Source organism: Castanea sativa, chromosome 11 (assembly GCF_040712315.1).
Source record: "Castanea sativa cultivar Marrone di Chiusa Pesio chromosome 11, ASM4071231v1".
NCBI lineage: Eukaryota > Viridiplantae > Streptophyta > Magnoliopsida > Fagales > Fagaceae > Castanea > Castanea sativa.
Window position 1 is genome coordinate 43,527,911 of NC_134023.1, and position 27,895 is coordinate 43,555,805.

Genomic DNA, 27,895 nt, shown 5'->3' on the forward strand with positions numbered 1-27,895 from the left:
GCTGAGAAGGTAGCTTAACTTGATAGGTACCTTCAGGTGGGGGTCCAGTAAGGAATCCTGGAACTGTGACGTTGATTTGGTGCAGCTGAGAATCCTTCGCTTTTATAACGTACTTGGGGGCTTGAAAGCTTGTTAAGATAGGCTTGTATCCAAGTATGATGTGTGTTGCTCGTAGTTACCTGTTGGAATGAACAAAGATCTTGGACTAGAATATCCTTGTCAGGTTGGGCTCATTGACGAAATTGAGGTTGGGGGCTGTAAAATGCTTTTCTACAAAAATCCCAAAAACAAAAGTGTCGTTAGAATGGGAAATCTTTAAATAAAGAGAAGTAAGTTTACAAACTACAAGAAGAGGAACAAGAAATTGTTAGCGTAAAATCTACAGTGTTAAAACAAGGAGCCTAAACCTAAGTACCCCACCTGGTTTCCCCTCTCGTGTTGGGCAATGAAGTCCATCATGCTATTCATCTGAGACAATTAAGAAATCTTGGTCCATACCCTTGTTAGTTTCGGGGAGACACGATATGAGTCTGACTTCAGGGACCCTAATTTTAAGGTAGTATCCCTGACTCTTAAGGTGATGACAATTATACACCCAGTTAGCGTCGTGATGGGTGAGATTTACACCCATCTTTTTGTTGAGGGCGTCTATGCTATCTAATATCCTAAATATGTTTGGGGAACACTAGGTCAGGCAAAGTTGGTGGGCAATCAAAAAGTCCTTAGTTACTCTATCCATAGGGATCCTCATCCCTCCCTCTATAAAGGCAATCATAGGGATTACCACCTCTCCTTCTGATCTCAGGTCATGCCATTTTTCTTGAAGGCAATGTCGGATCGAAACCTCAGCTAGAATGTTATAACAGGCCTTAAAGTTCTCTATGCCTTCTAGGGTGTCTACCAAGCTAGCAAATCTACCCATTTGAGACATGAATGGAGGATGTTAGAAGAATAGGGTGTAAATTAGAGGGCCGAGGAAGAAAAGGTCCTAGAAATAAGAAGGCGGGATAAAGGTTACTTACAAAAGTATGGAAAAAAAAAACACCTTGGACTTTTTTTGTTGAAGATTCAAAAAGTGGGGCATCTGGTTTCTTCGAGCAATTTATATAGGGGGAGGTAAGCAGGAGATTTCCTGCTCAAATCCCTATAGAAAATCTCCACTATAAGATCTTCATCACACCGTAAAACGTTGGAGACAGGGCACTGTATGGAATAAATATTAAAGCGTCCCAGTTGTCGAAGCATCAGGAGCGTGCTCCTTTGCAAGTGAAAAGACACCTACACGTGAGGAAATAACATAAGCGTGGGAGGTACAGTTACCTAAAATCGAAATCCCACTTTTCCTCAAGGAAAGAAAGAGTAGAATTTTAAGGGGCATAAGTGGTATAGGGATGAAGGGCCCAGATAAGGATATTGGGCCGCGGGCCGCACCCGAGGAAGTTAAAGAGCCTGAAGACAAACATGCATTAGTGAAGACAAGTAGATTACTGGGCCAAGGAAGAGGTCTAATCATAATGAATAGATGACGTTGTCTAAGGAGTAATCCCTCCTTAGCCAACGGAGTGGAAGCCTAAAGTTCGACCACTCATCAAGTATTGGGCAATAGGCAGCCATGCTTTGGAGGATAAGCTTTAAAAAGAGTTGGGTCCACAGAGAATTGAGAAATATCTGGGAAGAAAGCTGCTACCACCGCATTGAATGCTCTGCATTTAACCCCCTAGCCGTATTAATGTGGAAGTGATACCTGAATAGTGACTTTCAGCCTTACAACTACCCATAAAGACTTTAGGAATGTGATGATGGGACAAGTATCAAGGAGATTAGCAATCTGATCTACATGTGGAAGACTAAAATGAAAGAGGGGAAGGGAAATTAAAAGGGAAGGATTCCATTACAAGAGGGCATCAGAAATCTAGAAGAAAAATCACTGTGTCACAAAGAACTTGAATATTTGTATTAGTTTAGGAGAAATATATAAGAACATACCATCCTTAGATCTGACCGAGGAGTACATTTTCTTTTCAAACTGTTTGTCTTACTCATTCTAACACCAACTAGCCTATTGTGATCTACATTCTAACTCATTGAATGTTCAATAATAGGCCTACTCTCTATCAAATTTATTGTTTTGGGCTCATTGGGTAATTGTCCAAATCTCTTAGGCTATGGATCAAATTGTGTCCTTACAAGTGAAAATCTAGATATCTTGACATTTGATTTTATTGTGTGATTTGTAACCAAATGTGAAAATCTATTAACATTTTCAAAAATCGTAAAACATTACTGCGTAAAAAACGCGACCTAAATGTCAAAATGTGCTCATGAATATTAAGTCACTAGTTGATGCTAATCTATAAGTTATCGCAAATGAAAGTTAGCATTGGGACAAAAATATTGGTACCAATATATCATGGTGACTATAGCAAATTGCCTATGTTATTATGTGAACAAGTGGATGGATATGTAAACCCTCTCACACTTTATTCCATCTATACAATGTTTGTTTGTTTCATATATGATAGTATGAAGGTTTTGTTTAGTGACGTTGCAACCCTTAGAAAGGACACGACTCTCAAAGAATCGTGACTCATCGTGAAAAGGAAGATGTACATATGGTTTGAAACAATATTTACAATCTAATATTCCAACATTTTTGTAAGACTAAATTCATTCACACACTTCATCTTTAGAAGAAATTCATACGTTCATCAAAAAGAAGAAATTCATACGTGTCGTGCTTTATTTAAACCATTCATTCCAATCCATGATTTGGATTGCTTCCAATCAAATGAACACTAATTTAAATTGACTAACACACTCCTCTCTCTTTTTAAATTTGTTGTTGCTAGGTAAGAACAAACTACTTATCGAATCAATTATTAATTAAATAATTTTTTTGAGAAACATTAGTTAAATAATTTTGATTAATTGACCATTAACTTTAAACAACTTATAATTTCGAATAGCTGATGTTTAATATATAACATAAAAATTTGTTAAGTTAGAAGAACCTTCTTAAATTTTGGAGTGATTTCTTTCTTTTTTTTCTTTACTTTTTTAAAATTCCATTTGTAATGAATAATATGATTCACTTTCAATAATAATAATTAGAATTTCTAATGGTGAATTAGTAATAAGTTATTTCTAATTTTCTATTATTAGAAATCAAATAATTCTTGTTTACAAAAAAATAATAGGAATCATTCGCAGATGAATACAATTTCTATTTTACATTTACATATTTTTTGCATTAGGTTTAAGGATTTTTTTCGTCAAATGAATTACGTTTCAAGTTAAACAGTGTGATCAACTTAAAAAAATATTTTATGTTTTTTAGATTAAAAGCAATATCATTTATAAATATTTAAATTTTAGTATGAAAATTGGATTAACATAAAATTTAACATATAAATTAAGTATGAATTATAAAGAGAATAAGTGATTAGTGGCCCAATAGAGAAAAATTATCAAAATTTTAATTCAATGGCTAAAATAAATTAAGAGTGACTTTATTTAGGTAAGAGTCTTGTAATTCAATTGATATTTCAGGTTAATGAGTCTATCACAGAGCAGTGTTATAAATAACATAATTTAACTATAATTGAATTGACAAACTTTTATTGATACTTATCTAAGTCCACTGCTAACATCACTTATTTGAACTTATAACATATGTTCCATAACGTCAAGTCAAAACACCAATTTGATTTTGAATGGCTCGAACCTCAAATATCCTATTTCACAACACATAAGACTTAACTAGTTTTTTATTTTTATTATATAGAAGAAATACGATTAAATTTTACTATGGACAACTATTCAAGTCAGCTTGTAAAACAAGTGACAACTATCAAGGAAGCTTTTTTCGATGAAAAAAGCTTCCTTGATAGTTGTCACTTGTTTTACAAGCTGACTTGAATAGTGGACGAAAAAAACTTCCTTGATAGTTGTCACTTGTTTTACAAGCTGACTTGAATAGTTGTCCACTTGAATAGTTGTCCGTAATAAAACTATTCAAGTCAGCTTGTAAAACAAGTGATCAATATTCATGACAACTATTCAAGGAAGTTGGTGTCATTCTAATGTGACTTGATTATGATCTCTTTTTTCTAAGTCATTTGGCCTGTTTGGGAGGTAAGTTCTAACATATATTTTCACGTTTTAAGCAATATTATACACACGTATATCAGAAACACTCAAACAACATAATTCAAACTCTTCTCCCAAACACTCCCTTAAGATTTAAACCAAGTTTTTTTTTATATTTATATTTTTTATATTTTTATTATTGATGGGAATACATCATGAATAAGAGCTTAACCTAAAAAATAAATTTTTTTTTTCTGATGAGAAAAATGCTGCAAATTTTATTAAGAAAAACTAGCTATATCAATTTTATATACAGCACAAAGATACGAAAGAATATCCTCCATCCACGCCAAAAAAAAAACACTTACATATCTAACGTGTTTACCAAGATTGTGAGCAATTAAATTTCCTTGTCTTTCTAATAAACAAGTTGAGCTTTCTAGGCCCACAACAATTATTTTTAGTCGTTTACCAAAAAAAAAAAAAAAAAAAAAATTATTTTTAGTCATAGGCGTAACTTTATTATGTAAAGTTTTTCTAAAAATGTGGTCCACATGCTATGAAAGAAACACATACTTTTTTGGTAAGAAAAAGAACACATACTTGTTGCTAAGGCAATACATATACGAATACCATCATAATAAGCCATATCTGGAGTATAATACGAGTATTGTGTTTTTTTTTTTGGGGTAATCCTCCACCTGTCCCCGAAGTCTTCCTTGCTTGAACGGCAGGTGAGGAGAGAAAAGAGAGCGTGAGAGAATCCTCCAAAGTTCAAAGCTTTCAACAACGCCCCAAGTCCCTTTCTCTGACTTTTTCTCTCTCTGATAAGACTGAAAAACACAATTCAATCTCGACTCGCCGCATGGCCGCACCGCCAAGAAAGCGCAGCGGCGGTGGTCGAACGACGTCGCTTCGCGGCGACACCTCCGAGTCCGATAAATTGGAATCCACCACTAGCTGGGACGCCCTCGAATGGACCAAAATCGAGGTCCCCTCCAAATTCCCATCCAATTCTAGGGTTTCTTCTTCTTCTTCTTCTCTCTCATCTCTCTCTAATTCTCTGTATTTTGGGGCTTTTTGTTCTTAATCGAAATTCTCTTCCTTTTTTCACAGCCCGATTCGCGGTACGTTTCGCATGTGAAATTCGATTTCCTGCTCGAAGCCGAACAAGTCATAGTCGAGGTGCGTCCAATTTATATGCTTCAATTGCTTGTTATTATATCTATAATATTAGAACCTCAATTTAGTATGTTTTTTCGAAAAACCTAGTTACATTTTCATTGCAGTTCTGGATTGCTTTAGATTAAAGATGTGTCAAATTGTAATAAAAAATTAGATTGTAGCTACTCATTGTAATCAAAAAATTGGATATTCAGTGAACATAGAGAGTTTTTCAAGAATTTGATTTTCTGGAATTCTGTTAGTTTCACTTTTTGATTTGATTGTAATAATTGTTCTAGGTACTTTGTGGTCACGTTGTGAACATAGAGTTCTCGTTTCTATATCAATAAATTCTTAGTACTTATTTTTAAAAAAAATTATGGAATTTGTGATGGTTGTGCTTTGAATTTAATCAATAAAATAGTGGACGAGGAATTAACTACGTCTTTTTTTAGCTTTCGAGATGTGGTTAGATTGTCGATGAGTGTTTTTGCAGTTCTTAATATATTAGTAATAGTGGCTCAGTTTTTGTTCTACTCATTTTTCTGGTTTTTTGCTATCTAAATGCGTGGCTAATATATATTTGGTGTATGGACTTTGCTTTCAGGGATATGGTGTTGTTCTTGTTAATACAGATGAGGCGGGTACCTTGATAGTAACCAATTTTCGTCTAATTTTTCTAGTAAGTATGAGTTAAATATTTTTTGCATGTTAATTTTTTTTCTTGATATGACTATATTGCTGGCCTCAATGTGCATTGCATTCCAAATCTAAGTTCTGGTACTTTTTATCTTTATGCTATGGTGTGCCTCATAAATAACACGATAGAATGATGAAGGTATCTAAGGCCTAAGGGTCATCAAATAGCCCAAGGCCCGTGGGCTGGTCCAGTAACCCGCCAACCCACCAGGCTAATGGCTGGCCTGGCCTGGTACTGTTGAGGCCCATGGGTAGCCCAGTGAGGCGGGCCATCGGCTGATTTTCTGCCCATGGGTTCCCATTGGGTGGCCCATTATAACAAAATAATTTGGGTGGGGTTGGGGGTTGAACTTAAGACATGAGATAATAATTTAAGACCAGATACCTTAGGTACTGTTGTAGCAGCACCTAGTAAGCATGAACATTGACATGGATATGGGTACGACACAACAACACGAACAATTTCTGAAAAACTATAACATGAAGCGGCCGGTATGACATGGGTATGACGCCCTAATTGAAGTGTCCGTGCTTCCTAGAGCTGTACCAAAATTTAGAATTGTTTCTTTTGGGGTTTTTTTTTTGGGGGGGGGGGGGGGAGGTGCAGTTGATAAGATGTTTTATGCATAGGACTTCAATGATTTTCTATCTGCTTGAATTAAATACTTTGAGTCATAAGTTGCAATTGTAAACATTGAAACAAAGAAAAGAATTGCATGGAACGTAAAGCGACATCGGATTCCGTTAGCAGTCAATTTCATATAATATTGGTCTCTGATGTAATCAAATAATCATCTTTGGTAGCATGTTGTAGTGTATAATGAATGTTTATAATTAGAAGAAAAAAGATGAAGAATAAGAAGAGGAAAAGAAAATTGGTATGGTAACTGAGGAGAGATTTGTGGTTCCCCTCCTATTATATTTAATATAAATGATAATGACATTAATGCCCTTACAAGTTGTTGATAATTAGCCTAATGAGCTGTAGCTCAATTGGCACCTCCTCCTCTTTGTAAGAGCTAGGTGTAGGGTGAGATTATGGGTTCAAGACCCACGGAGTGCGTGTGTAAACTGACCAATAAAAAAAAAAGAAGTTGCTGATAATTAACTGCTGTTATTGCATGTTTGTATGACTTGATCCCCTATGCTCCATTTGTTTTAGCTCAATACTATTATCAGCCCATGTGGTCTGCAGAAGCTTAAAATAGATATTACATCTATTAGAATCGAATATGCTCCACAAATGTATCTATATAAGCATCTCCATATGTATGCATGTGTGTTGTGTATGTGCATGGATGTATTTATGCAATTGTGAGTGTGCCCATGTGGATGGGTGTATGTATTTATGTACAAATAGACGTGTGTATGTTTATATATTTTGTATATTGTGCGTCATTGCCTCCACTTTTTTCTAATATTCTTTCTTTTCTTTTCTAAGAGTGAGGGAACAAGGAATATCATTGCACTTGGCACAATTCCACTAACCACCATAGAAAAGTTTAGCAAAATGGTAAGTTCTCATTTCTGTAGGGTCCCCCCCCCACAGCATTTCTCTTGTTGTGTTCATGTCATGGTAATGTTATGTGGAAAATTCAATTTGGTTCTCCAGGCTGGAGTATACATATATCTATCATTGTTCATAAGAGTGGTTATGATGTATCCCAATAAGAATTTTATCTGAGCAGAGACTAAGAATTTTAACCTACTGCATTATGTTTCATGTTCCCTCTGAGATAAATTGCAATGGGCGGTTCCACTTTTTTCTTTATTGAATCCAAAACGTTTGAGTTTTCCGTAGAGGAAGGGGGTTCTTATTTCTCTTTACGGATCTTTGAGAGAGGCCATACTTCTATGCGCTCTGTTTTTCTGGGGAAGGAGATTGCAAACAGATTTTTGTTCCACTTGGAGGAATTAAATTCAAAGCTAACACCTGGTCATTATGCAAGAACGATTAGAGAGGGGGAGGTTGATTTCATCCTTCAATTGGGGTCCAACGTCCATGGCAAGTTTTTAATGGTTTCTGAACTTATTCATGGTCGACGGAAGGGGAATATTGTGATACCTGAGGGAAGATTGGGTAGTGGCTGGCGTGACTTTGGCCTAAACCTGAGGAGAATTTTGAAACTAGCTTCTCTTAGCAGTCAGGGTGCGCCTCATAGTATACAGAGTGTACCAAAGGCTAAGGTGGCGGTGGGGATTGATAGACCTCATAATCACGGCGATGCAAAAATTATAGGCAAAGCAACCTCAAGTATTCCCAAAAGAGATGCCTCAACGTCATATGCGGTGGTGGTGGCGAGGAAATGGAAAAATACTAGTGGCGGAGGAGACGGAAAGAAGAAATTTGCATTGGGTGGGGTGAAGATTGTGTCAGATCGCAGTCGTATTACCTGCAAGAAAAGCATCCTAGGACAGAGGGAGTAGCTTGGAGCGAAGCTTTTGTCAGATTACAGCCGTGACAACTGGGATTCCAGCGAGGGTAGTACTTTAGGTCAGAGGGTGCTCCTTGGGCTGAGTTTGTCAACGATTAAGGAAGTTGGAAGTGACGGGTTGGAATTTGAACTGTCCTTGGATATTTTTATGCATTTGGAGCGTGGGTTAAATGGGAGATGGGCGTTAGTGTGGTCTGAGGTTAATGAAGTGGGCCCAAAACCTTTAAAACCTTTTAAGCCCATCAGACATAACTCTATTCCCCTGAGCCCTTTTATTTCAGCCAAGCCCAATTTAGTTTGGAGGCCTCGCCAAAGCCCAAAGCTGTCAAACCCAAACCTAGCCCACTCTCACAATTTTAAGTCAGATCGCGATGTCTAAGTGTTGGTGTCTCAAGGTCTGAAGCCGTTGGAGACCTAGCTTCCGTTAGAGAGACAAGAGGGCGCGAAAGCAAGGGGGGATGAGATGATGACGACGACAGCGTGTGGTGACCGAATGACCGGAAAAGTATCGGAGTTTGGTTGTAGTTCCGATACCGCTAAGCTTGATGCCAGCATGGATTTTTCTGGGTTCATGAGCCCCGGTGCTGAGGTGACTCACGGTGTTGGCTTTTGGGACTCTAGGTTCACCGAAGACTTGGTGATAAACTCGGAAATGGCAGGGAGTGAGCTGGTGGTGCAAAATAGTTTGTTTCCTTTTTCAGATTTGGGTAATGGGTTGGAAGTTGAGTTTGGGGAAGGGGTAGTTCTTGTAGAAGAGGTGGATTTAGTTGGGGAATATCAGTTAGATTCTAGGCTTCACATTCTTCCATGGGAGCCAAGTGGGGTGGTTGACAGTGGTTGTAGCAGTGGAGAGAAAGATAATTGTGTGTTGAATTGTGAACCTCTGTCTCTGTGGGTTCCCAATGATCTTAACGTGGGTTTGTTGGTTTAGGATTCTGTCAAGGGAATACAGGTGACTGGGTCTGGTCCACCTTTGATTTGGGTGTCCAAGCTGATGAAATTTTTTTGTAAAATGGTGGGTTTACCTATTGTGAAACATGAAGCTCACTGTTTGGCCCTCTTTCATGTCCTGGAACAGGAATGCCTCAAAGTGAATGACGATGGGGTGTCTAAGCGACCTGCAAACTCAGGGTCATGAGGCCTCAGGGAGCTTAAGGGGCTTATTTCCTATGTTAATTATGATGGTGTCGATCCAAGGAGTAGGAGTAGAGCTTCTTCGACTGATTTGGGGTTGTCCGTAGTTTTAAATGACTTTACGACTTCTTTCTTGGAATGTACGGGGGCTTAACAATCCCCGGAAGAGAGAGGTCTGTAAGAACCTTTTAAAAGAGTGGAAGTGCGATATTGTATGTTTTCAAGAAACGAAAGTATCTTCTACTAACGTTGCCTTTGTTCGGAGTTTATGGGGAAGTCCTTTCGTAGATTTGGTTGTTTTAGATGCTGTGCAGTCTTCGGGTGGGGTCTTGCTGATTTGGGATAAGAGGGTTTTTGAGAAATTGGATGTTATTGTTGGTCAGTTTTTTGTCAGTGTTTTACTGAGAGGAGTGGTGGATGATTTTGTTTGGGCTTGTACAAGTGTGTATGGCCCTAATGACAATGGACAACGGCCTACTTTGTGGGAGGAGTTATCTCAGGTGCGCGCCAGGTGGCCCACAGCCTGGTGTCTAGTAGGGGATTCTAATATAATCAAGTTCCCTAGTGAGAGGCTTGGCTGCAAGACTTTTAGACCTATTATATTTGCATTCTCGAATTTTATAGAGAATAATTCTTTAGTTGATTTACCTTTAGAGGGGGCCTCCTTCACTTGGTTTAGAGATTCTGGTCTTCCCTCTATGTCAAGAATTGACAGGGCTTTGGTTTCTCTTAATTGGGAGGAGCACTTTGAGAATGTATCCCAACGTGTGCTTCCTCGTGTTCTCTTAGACCACTGCCCCCTTCTGTTGGAAGCTAGTGTTGTTAGACGTGGTTGAAGTGCCTTCAAATTTGAAAACATATGGTTGAAAGCTGAGGGTTTTGTTGATAGAGTTAAGCTATGGTGGGATGGTTACAGTTTTAAGGGCTCTCCAAGTTACATCTTGGCTAAAAAACTGAAGGCTCTGAAAGCAGTCTTAAAAAAGTGGAACAAGGAGGAGTTTGGTGATTTGGCTTTTAGAAAGAAGAATATGCTGACTGAGCTATTGGGTTTAGATGCGAGAGAGGAGTTAGTGGGTCTTTCAGTTGAGGATCAGAGTCGGCGTCTTCAACTCAAAGTAGACATAGAACAGTTGGCTTCTCTTGAGGAGACTTCCTGGAGGCAAAGGTCTCGGGCCTTGTTTGTGAAGGAGGGCGATAATAATACTTGGTTTTTTAACTCTCATAGAAAAGCTAATCAAATTAAAAGGATTGAGGTGGATGGTGTTCTTTATGAGGATGAGTCGGATGTGCACTCTCAGTTAGTTCTCTTTTATCAAGGGTTGTATAAGGAAACTGAGGTGGAGCGTCCTACTATGGATGGGCTAGATTTTGATCGTATTGATGAGGATGAGCGGTTATCCTTAGAGAAGGAGTTCACGAAGGAGGAAATCATCAAGGTTCTAAGGGAGATGGAGGGTGATAAAGCCCCTGGTCCTGATGGTTTCACAATGGCTTTCTTTCAGAAATGTTGGAGTGTTGTGGAAAAGAATGTAATGGATTTTTTTGATAAGTTCCATCGGCACTTTGTGTTTGAGTGGTCTATGAATGCTTCGTTCCTCACCTTAATTCCTAAGAAGTGTAATGCCGTTAACATTAAGGACTATCGCCCCATCAGTATGGTAGGTAGTGTGTACAAGTTGCTGTCCAAGGTGTTGGCTAATAGGTTAAGGGTGGTTTTGGATAAGCTAATCTCTGAGACTCAAAATTCGTTTGTTAGCGGAAGGCAGATTCTGGATTTAGTGCTTATTGCAAATAATGTCTGGATAGCAGGTTGAAGAGCAAAATTCCGGGTGTGGTTTGCAAGCTGGATATTGAAAAAGCTTATGACCATGTGAACTGGGAGGTCTTGTTTTACTTGTTGGACCGGATGGCTTTTGGGTTGAAATGGAGGGGGTGGATTAAGGCTTGCATTTCTTCTATCCGTTTTTCAGTCTTGGTTAATGGATCGCTTGAAGGCTTTTTTGGAAGCTCTCATGGGTTGAGACAAGGGGACCCACTTTCCCTGCTTTTGTTTCTTTTGATAATGGAGGTTTTAAGTAGACTCTTGAAGAAGACAGAGGAGTGTAATCTTCTTATTCGGGGTTTTCATGTGGTAGCTGGGAACTCGGTTGGTGTGAGTATTTCCCATTTGTTATTTGCTGATGATACTATCTTATTTTGTGATGCCTTTAGGGATCAACTACTGTCCATAAGGTTGGTGTTGTCTTGTTTTCAGGCTTTTATGGGTTTGAAGGTCAATGTAGGGAAAAGTGAGATTGTCCTTATTGGGGAGGTGAATAATCTAGATGCTCTGGCTAATATTTTTCATTGTAGAGTGGGCAGTTTGCCTATGAAATTTTGGGGATGCTTTTGGGAACTTCTTTTAAGATAGCCTCGATCTTCCTATTTTGGAGAAAATGGAGAAGAAGCTTTCTGGGTGGAAGCGTCTCTATTTATCTAAGGGTGGTAGACTCATGTTGCTAAAGAGCACTCTCTCAAGTCTCCCAGCATATTTCCTATCTCTTTTTACTATTCCTAAAGCTGTGGCGGCTAGATTGGAAAGTATTTAGAGGAATTTCTTTTGGGGGTCTTTTGAGGGGTGTTTCAAATATCCTTTGGTGGCTTGGGAAAAGGTGTGTCTACTCGTTGAGATGGGTGAGTTGGGGATAAGAAGGGTGGTGCCGTTTAATCAAGCTCTTTTAGGGAAATGACTGTGGAGATATGGTCATGAAGTAACCCATCTTTGGCGGCGAGTTATCTCCACCAAATATGGTGAGGGTCAAGGGGGGTGGAGGACTAATGTTTGCAGGTCTCATGGGTGTGGCCTATGGAGAAGCATTAATGAAGGGTGGGAGAGCTTCTCTAAGCATCTGTCTTTTGTAGCGGGTGAAGGCACTCGTATTTGCTTCTGGCATGATAGGTGGATAGGTGACAACACTCTAAAAGATCTTCATTTTGAGCTCTATGTGTGTTCAGCGGCCAAGAATGCTTGTATCTCTGAGGTTTTGTGGATTCCAGAAGGGGGAACTGTTAGAGTGTGGAATTTAAGGTTTTTTAGAGCTTTTGTAGATTGGGAGTTGGCTGCTTCGTATTCTCTCCTCCAACTTATCTAAACTCGTATTCCTCAGGGTAATAGGAGAGATACTCTTCACTGGTGGCTAAAAGGGGATGGTAAGTTTGACACTCGATCTTACTACCATGAGATCTGGGATGCCTCCAATTCTTTGTTTCCTTGAAAGGGTGTTTGGAAACCAAAGATTCCTAAGCGCGTGGCGTTCATTCTGTGGACTGCTGCTCATGGTTGGATCCTTACTTTGGATAATCTAATGCTAAAGGGCCGCCCTTTGGCTAATAGGAGTTGTATGTGTTGCTGTGATGGGGAGTCGGTTAACCACCTTCTTCTTCATTGTCCTGTTACCCACTCCTTCTGGACTTCCATGCTTCAGGCCTTTGGTATTCTTTGGGTTATGCCAGGATCGGTGGCAGGTTTGTTATCTTGCTGGCATCAGTGGCTTGGGAAGCACAACTCGGACATTTGGAACTTGGTTCTGGGGTACTTAATGTGGATTATGTGGTTGGAACGAAATCGTCGATCCTTTTGAGAACAAAGGGAAGATGTTGGATGAGTTAAAGCTTTTATGCCATCGTAGTCTTTTTGAGCGGTCTCGGTGTTGGGGTTTTACTGATTGCTCTTCTCTCGCTGAGTTTTTGTCCTCCCTTAGCTTAGTTTTCTGATTTCCCTCTGTTTGTTGTGCTGTTTGTTCCTTTTTCTGCTTCTTGTTCATCATCATGAACTTCTTGTATTCCTCTTTTTTCTATCATTTATAAAAATTTCCTGATTATCTATAAAAAAAAAAATCTATAGATTACGAGGTTACATTTTTGAGATAGGACTCTGATTAAATTTTAAGGGAGTGTGATGTAGGACAACCACACAATTTCAATGGAACAAATAAACAACAAAAGAATCGAAGATAAACCCTAGGAATCAGCTCCTAAGGGCTGCTTGGAGTCAACACCAAGCAAAACTGGAGTCGGCACCAGTGTAAAAAGAAGCACGTTTTTAAAAAAAAAAAAAAAAATTCTCAAAACTGTCTTGCAATAAAAGTGCTTAAATAGCTAACAATAAAATGCATGAAGAAACCCTAATTATTAAATGCTAGGGCTTGCTTAATCTCAAACCCAATAACTAACAGACTCCATCCATAAGGCCACAGGTTGAGCTGTCTTCTTTTTGCTCTTCCTCCCATATATGCGTATAATTTGGGGCTTGTATCTTGTGTCCGCCCCAACTCCCCCCCGGGTGAAAAGAACTCGACCCCATCGAGTGGAAATTTGAAGAGCTCTGATAGTACCCAGCAAGTCAGGATCCAGTCGCTGTAGCTCATCTCTAGTAATCCATGTGCAATCAGAATCTGGTCGCCCTCGCCACCGAACTAGGAAACGGTGAACTCCTCCATCCTTGGTAGAAACAATTTGCTCATCTAAAATAGCATCAATAGATTCTTTATGTGCATAGGGCAGATTTAAGGGTAAAGGGGTAGGAATAGGGGCATCAATAGGATCAAGCAAAGGCTCATCAAAAGGGGTATCAAGAATAGTTGTAGGGCTTTTATAAGCAACTAGATCCTCAATATTAAAGGAGGAGCTAATACCATAATCATGAGGAAGGTCAATGACATGCATTTGGGCCCATTCGTTTCAATACCTTGAATGGACCTGCACTATGAGCCTGCAATTTCTTAACGGTCCTAGAGAGAAACTGTTTAGGTCGAATCCGAATCATGACATAATCCCCTACCTGAAACTCTACATGACGCCGATGAGTGTCAGCATGAATTTTATATTGAGAATTACTTGAATTTTTTTGCGAATCTCATTATGCAAATCATAAATATGTTGTGCAAATGCCTCAGTAGATTCAGAAATCGTAACATGTGGGGACATGGGCAAAAGATCTAAGGGCTTCCTAGGTGTATATCCATGCACAACCTCAAAAGGACTAGCGCCTATAGACCTATTGACAGAGCTATTATATGCAAGTTGGGCTATAGGAAGAATTGAATCCCAATTCCGGTTGGCTTCACCCACTAGACACTGAAGGAGGTTGCCTAGACTACGATTAACTACCTTAGTTTGACCATCAGTTTGAGGATGAAATGCCCTTGAAAATTTCAATTTGGTGCCTATTAAATGCCACAAGATCTTCCAAAAATAACTCATGAAGCGAACATCCTTATCAAACACTATGGTTTTGGGAAGACCATAAAGTTTGACAATCTCATCAAAGTAGAGCTTTGCAATCTTAGAAGCATCAGAGGTCTTAAAACAAGGTAGGAAATGAGCCATCTTAGAGAAGCGATCAACAACTACTAGGATAGAATCATGCTTCCTAAAAGTGCGGGGCAAACCTAGCACAAAGTCCATACTCACATCCTGCCACGGGCGATCTGGCACAGGTAGAGGCGTGTACGGGCCAGTGTTTTGCTTGCGATGTTTGGCTAGTTGACATGTATGGCACTGACCAACTATCTTGGCAACACCCCTCTTAAGACCAGGCCAATAGAATTGATGTTCCACTTCGTCAATTGTTTTGTCTCGGCCAAAATAACCTGCAAGGCCTCCCTCATGTATCTCCCAAACTAGGAAATCTCTCACTGAAGACCAAGGGATACATAACTTGTTGGCTTTGAACAAGTAACCATCTTGAAGGGTGTAATAATCCAGGATTGGTCGTGAGACATTACTTAGGGTAGTGTAGAGCTCCCCAAAATCTGGGCATGACTCATAGTCATCCTTGAGTTGTTCAAACCCAGTAACCTTAACACTCATGACTGATAGCAAGGACACCCTTCGACGTAGTGCATTAGCAGCCTTATTCTCAACTCCCGCCCTATGTTTTACCACATAGTAGTAGCATTGCAGGAGTTCAACCCAACTACCATGCCTAAAATTCAGCTTCTTTTGGGAATGGAGATAGCGCAAAGCGTCATGATCAGAGTAGATAACAAACTCTCGAGACAACAAGTAATGGCGCCAATGCCAAAGAGCTCGAATAATGACATACTTTGTCATATGTGGAATACTTTTGCTTAGCATCACTCAACTTCTTACTAAAATAAGCAATTGGGAGGCGCTCTTGACTAAGTACTCCCCTTATACCAATACCTAAGGCATTGCATTCCACTTCAAAAGACTTGGAAAAATCAAGGAGACGCATGACAGGTGCCTCAGTCATCTTTTGTTTTACCTCATTGAAAGCCTTAGTAGCAGCCTTTGTTCAAATAAACTCCCCTTGTTTCATGCAAGCAGTGATGTGGGACATAATGGTACAAAAACCCTTTGATGAAGTAGCGATAAAAGGAAGCGAGCCCATGAAAGCTTTGAATTTCATGGATATTTTTGGGCTCGGGCCAATCCACAATTGCTTGAACCTTTTGGGGGTCGGCAGAAACTCCCTTAGAGGAGACTATGAAACCTAGGAAGACAACTTTATCCTAGACTTTTTTTTTTTGATAAGTAAGATGTTTATTGATATCAAAAAAGGAAACACCCTAGTACACAGGGAGTGTACAAGGGTTAAACAATCAAGAACAAAGATTACAAGAATCTAAGAAATCAAGAAAGATAAAAATGATTGGTTCCGCAAAGCAGTCAACCAATCTATAAGGGTTCTAAAGAAAAATAGCTTCAAGTCTGGGATTGATCTCTCCTTATCTTCAAAGCACCTGCTATTTCTCTCTCCAAAGACATCACAATAAGCAATGTGGAACAATCATCCATATATATATCCATTTCGATGACAACCAAATCTGCCTTGCCAACATGCTAATAGCCCCCACTACAGATTGCGGCATCACCCAGCTAACTCCAAACTATCTAAACACCATTGCCCACATGTCCATTGCAACCGGACAATGGAGAAAAAGATGATCAACCGATTCACCATTGCACTTGCACTTGACATGTAGCACCAATCCAATATCCAAATCTTCATTTTTCGTAAATTGTCAATTGTTAAGCACTTTCCCAAAGCAGCAATCCAAACAAAGAAAGCAACTCAAGAAGGAATTTTCTATTTCCAAATACTTTTCCAAGGAAAGCAACAGTCATTAGAGCCCACTAAGAGAATATAATAATCCTTAACCAGAAAACCCTTCTCTCTATCAAGTTTCCAGCACATCTTATCCTCGCCAAACCCTTTCACCGAAGTACCATAAATGGTATCCTTGAAACCAGACAATGCCTCTGATTCCCGAGCATGCACACCCCTAAATGAACTTACATCCCAAAAAAGGACTCCATTATCAAGCTTCATAAGCTCAGCCACACTAGCCTCCTTGTCTCGGCAAAATCTATACAGTTTCGGATAGTTGACTGCAAGGGAAGTCTCACCACACCAATGGTCTTGCCAGAATTTCACTCTTAACCCATTCCCAACATCATATAGAATGTGGCGGGAAAAAGAAGGCCATCCCCCACTAATATTTTTCCACAATCCCACACCATATGGACCATTAACAAGCCTAGTACACTAGCCACCCCATTCATAGCCATATTTCACCTCTATCACTTGCCTCCAAATGGCAGTCCTCTCCTTCCCAAATCTCCATAGCCACTTTCCAAGCAAAGCTTCATTAAAAAATCTTATCTTCCTTATCCCAAGGCCACCCGTAGCAATGGGATTGCAAACAGTAGCCCATGTAACTAAATGGAATTTTGGTTCATCTCCAATGCCACCCATAAGAAATTTCTCTGTAGTTTCTCAATTCGGTTAGCCACAACAGCAAGAATAGGGAATAGAGATAAGAAATAAGTAGGTAAATTAGATAGAGTGCTTTTAATTAAAGTGACTCTACCTCCCTTGGATAAGTACAGACGTTTCCATCTTGTTAATCTTCGTTCTAACTTTTCCAGAATTGGGTTCCATATTGCCTTATCCTTGTATTTAGCTCCTAAAGGACGACCCAAATACTTCATTGGAAGAGTACCTTGTTTACAGCCAAGAATAGTCAACAATAAGTCCAAATTATGCACCATACCTACAGGAACCAACTCTGACTTGCCCAAATTTATTTTCAGGCTAGAAACCACCTCAAACCAAATGAGGATCATACGGAGAAACAGAACCTGGTCCAAATCAGCACCATAAAAAATCAAAGTATCGTCCGCAAAGAGAAGATGAGACACCACCAATGATCTTCCTTCTACACAACCCATACTAAAGCCTGACATGTGACCATCATGGATAGCCTTTTCCAACATCCTCCCAAGGGCTTCCATAACCAGTACAAATAACAAAGGGGATAATGGGTCGCCTTGTCTCAACCCCCTGGAACTCTCAAAAAACCCACAAGGAGAGCCATTTATCAGAATGGAGAAACGAACTGTAGATATACAAAAGAAAATCCACCGCCGCCATTTAGCAGAGAAACCACCCTTTTCTAATAACTGCATAAGAAATCCTCAGTTTACATGATCAAAGGCCTTCTCAACGTCTAATTTGCAAAGAAGTCCTGGCAAATCAGATTTCAATCTACTGTCAAGGCTCTCATTAGCAATAAGAACAGGGTCAAGAATCTGCCTGTATCTCACAAAAGCATTCTGTGAAGCTGAAATTATATCTTCCATGACTGTGCGAAGTCTGTTGGCTAAGACCTTAGCAATGATTTTATAAACCCCCCCAACAAGACTAATGGGGCGAAAATCCTTAACTTCAATTACTGCATTTTTTTTAGGGATGAGAGTGATGAATGTTGCATTCAAACTCTTCTCAAACTGGCCTTTAACATAAAAATGATAAAAAATAGCCATAAGATCAAATTTGAGAATTCCCTAGCAAGCTTGGAAGAAAGCCATAGGAAACCCATCTGGACTAGGCGATTTATCACTATAAAAATTCTTTATGACCTCAAAAATTTCTACCTCATCAAAGGGTCTATCTAACCAATCTGCATTATCACCGGATATTCTTGGAAATACCAATACTTCTAGAAATGGTCTATCAACTTGCTCCTTAGAGTATAATTTCTTATAGAATTGAGTAATACAATCAGCAATCATACCTTGATCGGAAGACAAGATTCCATCAACCATAAGGCTCTCAATACCGTTAATTCTTCTATGGGAATTAGCCATTCTATGGAAAAATTTGATATTTGTGTCCCCCTCCCTCAAGTGCAACATCCTAGACTTCTGCCTCCAACTAATCTCTTCTAAGAGAGTGAGCTTTTCAATATCGGTTCGGAGATTAATTTGTTCTAACTTTTCCTCAGCTGTTAAAGGCTAAATCTTTTCTCTAACATCCAAATCATTCAATTTGTTCCATAGATGTTGTTTCTTAACAGTGACATTACCAAACTCCACTTCGTTCCACTTTTTTAGATCCAATTTCAAAGCTGCCAACTTCTTAGCTAGTATAAAACTTAGATTGCCTTGGAACAAGTAAGATGCCCACCAAGCCTTCACTTTGTCAACAAAATTCTCCACCTTCAACCACATATTCTCAAAACGAAAAGGAGTTTTACCTCTCCGATGACTTCCCCCCTCCAACAAAATTGGAAAATGGTCTGAAAGTACTCTGGAAAGCCTTTTTTGGGAGAACAAAGTGAAGTGATCTGCCAAAAGCGGAGAGAAGAAATCGGTCTATTCTAGAAGCGGAGGAAGTATTTGACCAAGTATAAAGCCCCCATCCATAGCTATATCCATCAACCCATGGAGAGAGATAAAATAAGAAAACTCATACATAGCTCGAGTACAACTTGCAGCCCCTAATCTTTCCGAATGGAAGCGGATTATATTGAAGTCACCTCCTAGACACCATGGCACATCCCACCAACTAATCAGCCCTGTCAACTCCTCCCACATATTCCTACGCCTCTTGTTTAAATTAGGCCCATAGACACCTGTAAACGCCCACTTAAATTGGTCCCCAACATTTTTAAATTTACACGAAACAGAATAATACCTCACTGCTTCCTCTACTTTTTCCACCACCCTTCAATCCCACATCAGAGCAATACCCCCAGAAGCACCTTCAGAACCCAGGTAAAGCCAATCTACATATGGGCAACCCCATATACTTCGAACAATTCCTCTAGTGATCCATTCAAGTTTAGTCTCCTGCAAACATACTATATCAGCCCTCCATGAGCGTAGCAAATTACGAATCTAAAGCATCTTCTCAACCCCATTCAATCCTCTGACATTCCAAGAAATTATCTTCAACTTCATTTAGAAACAGATAGTGCCTGCACCCTACTAGTACCATTCCGCCTAGAAGAAGTAAAACCATAATTAATTGAACTGAATAGACCTTTCAGCTCTCTGATACCTTTCATTCCTGAACTCTTCAAGTCACGTGCTATATTCTCCAAAGCAGCCCTACGGTGCAATTCAGCCTCAACAGCTATCAAGAAATTTGTTGCTTGATTTTCCAAACCTTTTAAGGATATGCTCGGGAAGTTATCAAACCCATTGAATTTACTTTGAAACCAGTCAGAGTAAGATTCTTTCTCCACTGGACTCTCCAGACCCACAATTTCCTGTCCTTCCATGCCCAATGGTAGAGAAAAGGCCAGTGGTTCCACCGCTAGAGGTGACAAACCCCCATTGTTAGGTAGCTCAGCAAACTTCGAATATGTGTCCGAAACCCAATCCTCCACAAGAACTTCATCCCCTTTAAACTGAGCTGATGACACCTCCAAAGAGTCTGAAGACTTAATGGAACCAAAGCCAACTGTTTTTGCACTTCTAGAACCTCTGTGATTTCACTCGGTGGCAGAGAAATTTGTATTGGAACCGCCACTCTCCTTCCGTCTCTCAATTCAAGCACCCACTACTCTGAATTCCCCCATTTCTTGATAACATTGCCGGAATGTTCCTGAAGTAACAATCAGATGTCACGCTGCAAGTTATCTTCACCATCAGAGGTGGTTGCTTGCTCATCGGCCTCATCGAAACCAAGAGACTCAGTATCGGCCCTGTCGGAGCCAAGAATCTCAATATCGGCATCAATATTGACGTCATCGGCGAGCTTCAACGACTGGGCTTGTGTCAGAAAGCTACAAGGATCGACTTGAGAATGAATCGGCTTCGTAACCACTGCGTTACTGCTTTTGGAATCTCGCTCAGGAATCGCTGAGACCGATGGCAAAGAAATCCCAGAGTTTTGGGTCTTGCCAGATGGTAAAGAATGAAAGTGGGTTTGTATCGGTTTGGGTCGCCAGACTAGTATGGGCTTGGGCTTGGGCTTGGGCTTTGGTTTGAAGGGAGCTGTAGGCTTGGGCTTTACAACCTCTTGAACATTGGATCACTGAACCTTCCATCTACCATCCGGTCCACACTCCAATCTCATGGAAATATCCAGCAATAAAGCTTTGCCAGCGATATCTTGAATTTCAAATGGAAATTTAGCCTCAGACCTCGCATGTTCTTTTTCGGCATTCAATTCACGAGTATCATGGGTATGATTGCGCAAGTTTGATATGTTTGAATTTTGAAAATTTGGCATTAATGGCTTTCCTTTCTTGCTACCACCACACCCTCTTCGATCAGTCTCCGTCGTTGCCATCAAAAAAGAATTGGACTTCTCCACTGTCTGTTTCAGGACAGATTGTGGCTGTGTGCTGACTAGCGACTCAGGAACAATGACTTTCTGCAAGTGAAATCCAAACCCTCTCCACCCACTACCCAATTTACCTTTTGGCACCACGATAATGCCTTTCTGCCGGCCATGGACAAGTTCCAAGATCATACAAAATCTGCCATGGGAATTGGAACCTAGTTGCAAGATAAATACTTTGTCACCCTCTCTAAAGGTTCGTGCAAAGTTTCCAGTAGTTACATTAGACATGAGATCCTCCACAATAGCTAGCAAACGATTTGCACCCTCTTTGCCCATGAAAACTGATCGGAGAGAATCTCGATTTCTCTAAAAAATGCGTAACATATAATAAGTTCCTCCCTCCTCAACAGAGAACTCAAAGGTGTTGGACTCAACGAAAAAGAAAATGGAACCTCCCATATCAACAGAGTAAAAACCTCAACTTTGTGACTAATCCGAGGTAGCCAGGCCTCAAATTTTGGGACGTATTATTACCAACAATGTGCTCTCTAATTTTCTGCTCTCTAATTAGAAATACTAATGCACATAAAAAGATGAAGATGTCATCAAAGTACACAATCAAGAATTTCCCCATAAAAGGCTTGAGCACTTGAGTCATCACTCTCATAAAGGTACTAGGAGCATTGGACAAGCCAAAAGGCATAACCATCCACTCATATAAACCATTATTCATCTTGAAGGCAGTTTTCCACTCATCACTAGGACAAACCCTAATTTGGTGATAGCCACTTTTCAAGTCTATCTTGGAAAAGATCGTTGCTCTAGCCATCATATCCAATATATCATCCAACTGAGGGATAGGAAAACGATATTTCACATTGATCTTGTTGATGGCACAACTATCAACACACATCCTCCAAGTTCCATATTTCTTTGGAATTAAGAGTGCAGGGTCTGCATAACAACTCATGCTTTCATGAACAAAACCCTTCCTAAGTAGTTCTTCTACTTGCCTTTGCAACTTGGCATGTTCTGTAGGGCTCATCCTATAGTGAGGCAAGTTAGGTAGGGTTGCTCCGAGCATAAAATCTATGGCGTGTTGTATGTCACGCATGGGCGGTAAATGATCGGGGAGTTCCTCTGGGAAAACATTCTTAAATTCCTGGAGCATGGACCTCACTTCTTCAGGTTGCTCCTCACGGGCTCTTCATGAAGTTCGCTGGCAACTAAGACAAACACAATGGATTCTTGAACTGCTACCCTCTCAAATGCCTTTGGGCTTATGATGTTCAAGCCTTTCGCCTTTGGTGCTTTTGGCTTCTTGCTCATGTCGATTGGCTTGGGTTTCAAAGGATTGAGCACAATCTTCTTACCTTCAAACATAAATGAGCAAGAATTGGATCACCCATGAAGGGTGACATCCAAATCATAAAGCCAAGGTCTACCTAAGATAATATGCCCTACATCCCTAGGAATTACGTCACACCGTATTTCAGCCTTGTAGGTGAGGAATTGAAGTGAGACAACACATCTTTCTTTTATGGCTATGGAGGAAGTATCCACCCAAGAAACTTTATATGGGTTAGGGTGTGGTATTAATTTTAAGCGTAGGCGGGAAACAACGTTAGAAGACACCGCAATGCAACTCCCACTATCTATAATAACCTTGCAAGTTTTGTCTCCACACTTGGTGTAAGTTTGGAAGATGACACTCCTTCGCCAATCATCAGTGTCTCTCTGTTCTGCCAAAGCACACTTTACCACATTCACTCTAGGGGCACCAAGACAACCTTGGAATCATCAACCTGGGGAGAGATGGCTCTAATGCACGCGAGATAGCTAGGATCATCTTCCCATTCTGCCTCAACATCTTGGACTTCTTCAACATTTGGATCATACACCAGCTCTTCAACATCTTCTACCTTTTCATCATCCTCTTGAATGACAAGGGTCCTAGAGGGACATCTAGCTGCGATATGTCCAACCCCATTGCATTTGAAGCATTGGAGGCGAGAGCCTAATCTTGAGGGCTCATTGATCACACCTTTTCCCTTGTCCTATTTTTCTATTGGGATGCTATTGGGGTTGACCTTAGAGGGTAAGGCAAGTCTAGATTTGCTACCAAAAGGTTGAGGGCTGGTAGGAACACTCCGGAGCTTAGAACATCGCCAAAAGATAGATTTGGATGCTAACTTATAATTCCTAGCAAGGTCATAGGCTTCTCCTAAGGTAGTGACTCCTCGGGTGATAATCTCGCCTAGTAGGTTAGCATTTAAACCTTTCTTGAACCTATTGAGTGTGACAACCTCTTCCTCGACTATTTGAATCTGCCTCTTAAATTCCTTGAATTTCTCTATATATTCAGTCACAGGAGCAGTGCCTTGTTTTAGGCGATCCCATTCCTCAAGGAGGGAGCTCCTATAAGTTGGAGGAAGATAATTCCTCGAGAGTGCATCCTTCATCTCAAGCCAATCAGTAATGGGGGACTCACGTTGTCGCCTAAGGGTTTCCTCAAGGTCCTCCTAGAAAAGATCGGCTCTCCCAATTAACTTCATCCTAGCATACCTCACTTTCTTATTCTCAGCCCAATGGTAATAGTCAAAGAATTTCTCCATTTGACGTAACCAATCAGTGAAAACCCATGGGTCTAGGCAGCCATCAAAGGTGGGTGCTTCTATCTTTTCCTTAGACATCCTATCATCATAATCCCTAGGGCAATTGTGATTATAGTGATCATGTTTAAAGTTTGGAGCCCTATTAAAGTAACCGTGGTTATTTTGCCTAAGCATGTTATCTCCTTCATGGTTAATAGTTTCTCTTTGAGATGCTTCAATTCTCTTTACCCTATCCAGTAAAGCTTGGACACTTTTTTCTAGGTTTCCTATGGTTTGCTCTAAGGAGGGCCTAGACTCAGAAGTGGTTTGATGTTCAGGGTTTGACATGATGCGACCACTACGTAGATGCATGCAACACTATATTTATGAATGCAGTTGGGATTTTCAAAAATTCAAGTAACCAATTCTCAATGTAAAATTAAGATCAAACAAGAGTACAAGTAGAGACTAGATCAATGAATCAAAGGAATAAATTGCAGTCAAGTAGTGACGATGTTCACAATATTGAGAAATAGCCTAAATAAAAGTCAAATTCCAATAAGCTTCACAATTGATAATGAGAATAAGACACTTAAAAGAAATTGGGTTATGTTTTTTTTTTTTTTTTTTTTTTTTTGGAATTTTAGAGTGGGTACAGAAAGAAAGCACACATAATAAAATAGCTAACTTGAGCACAAAATGGGATATGCACATAAAATATATAAAGATGATATTTTTTTTAAGGAGACAAAATTGAACTCACCAAAAAGAAAGTAAGAGTTGTACCTTGGTCAGTGGCCAACTTATTGCACTAGATAGTCACAGGCTTGGCTCCTCAAGTGAGTAGATCTGACTTGGACAAAGTGGACCTGTGGAGAACAATTCAAGGCCCAATACATGCAATGGGCTATCACAGCAGCAATATATTCTTTCTTTTCCTTCCTTTTGATTTTTTTTTGTTGTTTTTTTGCAAAATAAAAAATACACTGTGCGTTTAAGGCATTACAGACTTTAAAAGAGATTCATACGACATTCTTAAATAAAAAAGAAACCAAACCACAGACTTAAAAAGGAAAGTCAACATAACTAAAAAGAAAAGGGGTGGTAGAGCAACCACGAAGTGGCGCTGGAGTCAACGGAGGAGATGCGGCCTGGGCTCACCGGCGTCACGATCAGTGGTGCTCGATGGTGCAGATCGGAGCTTGCTTGTCTCGGCCTTGGCATCGGCAGTGGTCGAAGGTGAGGTGTTGGGTTTCGCGGCGGCTGGTGGCTGTTGGGTTTCGCGGCGGTGGTTGTTGATTTTGTAGGTTTTGGCGGCTGGTGAGTGCTGGGTCTTGTGTGGGTCTCTTCTTCTCTTCTATTTTTTTTTTTTTTGGTGGTTTGTGGGCTGTGGGTTCTGTGATCAGAGGTGGGCACAGATGGTGGTCACTGGCTTGGGAGGCATCGCTGGCTTTTCTGTTGGCTTGGGGGTGAAAAACTCATGTGGGGCTTGGGGGTATATACGGATTGCAGGGGCTGGTTTGGGCTTGTTCAAGATCTCATGGGGCAAAAAGTTGAAAGGTACTGTCATATTTGGTTGGCTTGCATAGGTGGACTGTGATAGAATGTCCCGCTATATTCTTACATAGGTGGACTCCATAAGACCCATGAACCTTATTGGAACGCCAAACTCACATTCTGCCTTATTTTTGGTCCACCACCCGTCTTCAACCCATAAGGCCCATGAACCTTATTGGAACGCCAACCCCACATTCTGCCATATTTTTGGTCCACCACCTGTCTCTATATGGCCTCTCTCTCCAAATACCACCAAAGATCCCTAGTAAGACCTGATTGAGCAAGACTAAGTTCCCGATGCTTAGCCCCCCAGCATTGAATTGGTTCACAAACTTTTCCCAATTTACCTCTCTCTTTCTCTAAAATTTGCCATATAGGGCGAAGAGGAGCTGGAGCTGCATTTCATAAGACTATTTTTGAAGTTGACCAAAGGCAGAAACTATAAAAGACCACAGTTTGCTCCCAAAGGAGTTATATAGCAACAGATTATTACTGATTGACTATTAGTATTACACTTACATGTGCCACACCAATTTACAAGGATAATATGCTACTCTCTCTGTCCCAAATTGTTTGGCCTAGTTAGAAAATCCCAATTATTTAGGAAAATATCATTAACTGCCTTATTTCTTTAAAAAAAAGTTAGAAATTTCCTAAATTACCCTTTAAACAAATTTATCAAAAAATTATTTAAGAAAAAAAAAATTCTAGAATTGGCGCTAACTGCCAAGCAATTTTCAAAGTTATTGTAGATTTCAAAAGTTATTAGTGTACTACTCTTACAATTTGCAAACCTATAATCAAATCCAAATTCTATAGCCACCAAGCCCAAGCCCAAGCCCAATCCAAATTCAATCTTTATCTTGAAATCAAATTTGAATACTGTAGATTAGAAACTCTACTGGTGGCAAAACAATAGCTTTAGTGGATTCAAAATTTAGGTTTTTAATTTTTTTTAATTAAAAAAAATGCTCCCACAAATAAATTAAGGGCATAAAGGGAATGGTAATAAATTAATGGTGTTTGACTTTTCAAATAGGATATAATTTTGGGACATCCCAAAATGGAATTCAGACCAAACAATTTGGGACGGAGGGAGTATTTAATAAAATTATCCACAGTTAAAAAGTGCACCCAAGGCCGCTGTCCACACAAAACAAAGCAACATTTTGAGAATTTTACCATACCAAATACTCTTTCAAGGACATTGCCCCCATAAGATACTCTTAAAGCTTCATAATAAGAGTGAGCACTGAATTTTCCATTATGGTTCAACTTTTACAATGAATCGTGAAGTTTGCACTGAAATGTTTTTGGCATTATTGTCAATGTAAATGATCTTTGTGAATTTAGTTTATACATGACTGCGCCCTCATATGTGTTGATAAGATCTTGTTTAACATCCTTTTACCATAACCACTGCCTCTAGGGTGTTGCATTACCCATGTGTCCCTCCAAAGGCCACTTAAACTTTCTAGGTTGTTAACCTGATCTCTTTAATTTCTTTGAACTTCTTTATTCCGGTCATTGTAGCGTGCGTTTGGCATCAGCTTTTTCGTTCAGCTTTTAGCCTTTATGCACAGCTTTTTAGAACCTCACTTTTTCAAAGTACAAGTATGTTTTAGCGTACTTTGAGCAAAAAGCTAAATTAATTGATGCCAAATGCACACGAAGTATGATACATCTACTTGTTTAACTGTTTTAAGATACCCTCTTTTAATTGCTTTCTAATTTATCATCCCTTCAATTTATATAAGACATATTAGAGTTCTGCACTAGCTTTCAAGCTCCTCTCTCTCTGATCTTCTGTTGGCTGTGGCAAGATTCAAGAATTAAATATTATGAAGTATATTCAAAGTAAAAATATGACTTGCTAGGCAAGTATGAGAGGTGCTTTAATCTTTGCAAATTTCTGGTCCACCATCATCATGCTGGTGCGTAAGTTGTCTTAGGAGATGACACATTCAACTTATTTCATGATATCAATTCCCTTAGTTTTATTCTTTTGACTGCATTGATATATTGAGTTGTTTATCAGCCATGTAGTTAGACCTTTGGATGTTGGTACCGCCCTAATGTTTGTGATTCTTTGTGAGTATAAGTAGTTGCATGTCTAATTTACTACTTTAAGTGAATGTAGGTCATGAAGGCTCAATCAGCCCCTCGTCAATTTGACAAGACACCGTCACGACGACTTCTTCAGGTCATTGGTATGGATTTTGATAATTTCTTTCTCTGGTATTTTGATATTTCTATTTTTGATATGTTAATCCCAAGGGGTAGCACAATTGGCTTGGGACCATGCCACATGAAGTGGAGATCGTACTTTGAATCTCTCCTTCCCCCTCCCCTTGGGGCCAAAACTTATTTAAAAATAAGATATTCCTATTTTTGAATGTTAAATGAATTGAAATGTATGGTTTCTACTTTCATTCTAAGGCTATGTTTGGAAAAGAATTTGTTATTTACTTGAGGATTCATTGGAGATTAATTTCAATGACAATTTCATTTGACAAGATGCTATTTGGATGACATTGAATTCTAAATGATGGATGGAAGTGCTGGCTGTGGATGTTTTATTCAAGTTGGTAATGTAGATGTTGCCTTGGTAGTGGTCGTGGTGTGAGCAAGAGAGGGTG

The 27,895-nt window shown here is 39.7% G+C and overlaps 1 protein-coding gene across 3 annotated transcripts in view; it reads left to right on the forward strand.

Moving 5' to 3' along the window:
- Positions 1-4,802: 4,802 nt before the first annotated feature.
- Positions 4,803-27,895, forward strand: part of LOC142614933 (phosphatidylinositol-3-phosphatase myotubularin-1-like) — a 41,826-nt gene continuing 18,733 nt past the window's right edge. Inside the window, exons 1-5 of one of the 3 annotated variants that reach the window (XM_075787578.1) lie at positions 4,803-5,110; positions 5,206-5,274; positions 5,861-5,935; positions 7,394-7,465; positions 27,397-27,466. In XM_075787578.1, coding sequence (XP_075643693.1) covers positions 4,955-5,110; positions 5,206-5,274; positions 5,861-5,935; positions 7,394-7,465; positions 27,397-27,466 — 442 coding nt within the window. In that variant the 5' untranslated portion in view covers positions 4,803-4,954. The remainder of the gene's footprint in view (positions 5,111-5,205; positions 5,275-5,860; positions 5,936-7,393; positions 7,466-27,396; positions 27,467-27,895) is intronic. The other 2 variants (XM_075787579.1, XM_075787580.1) reach the window with 2 other exon arrangements.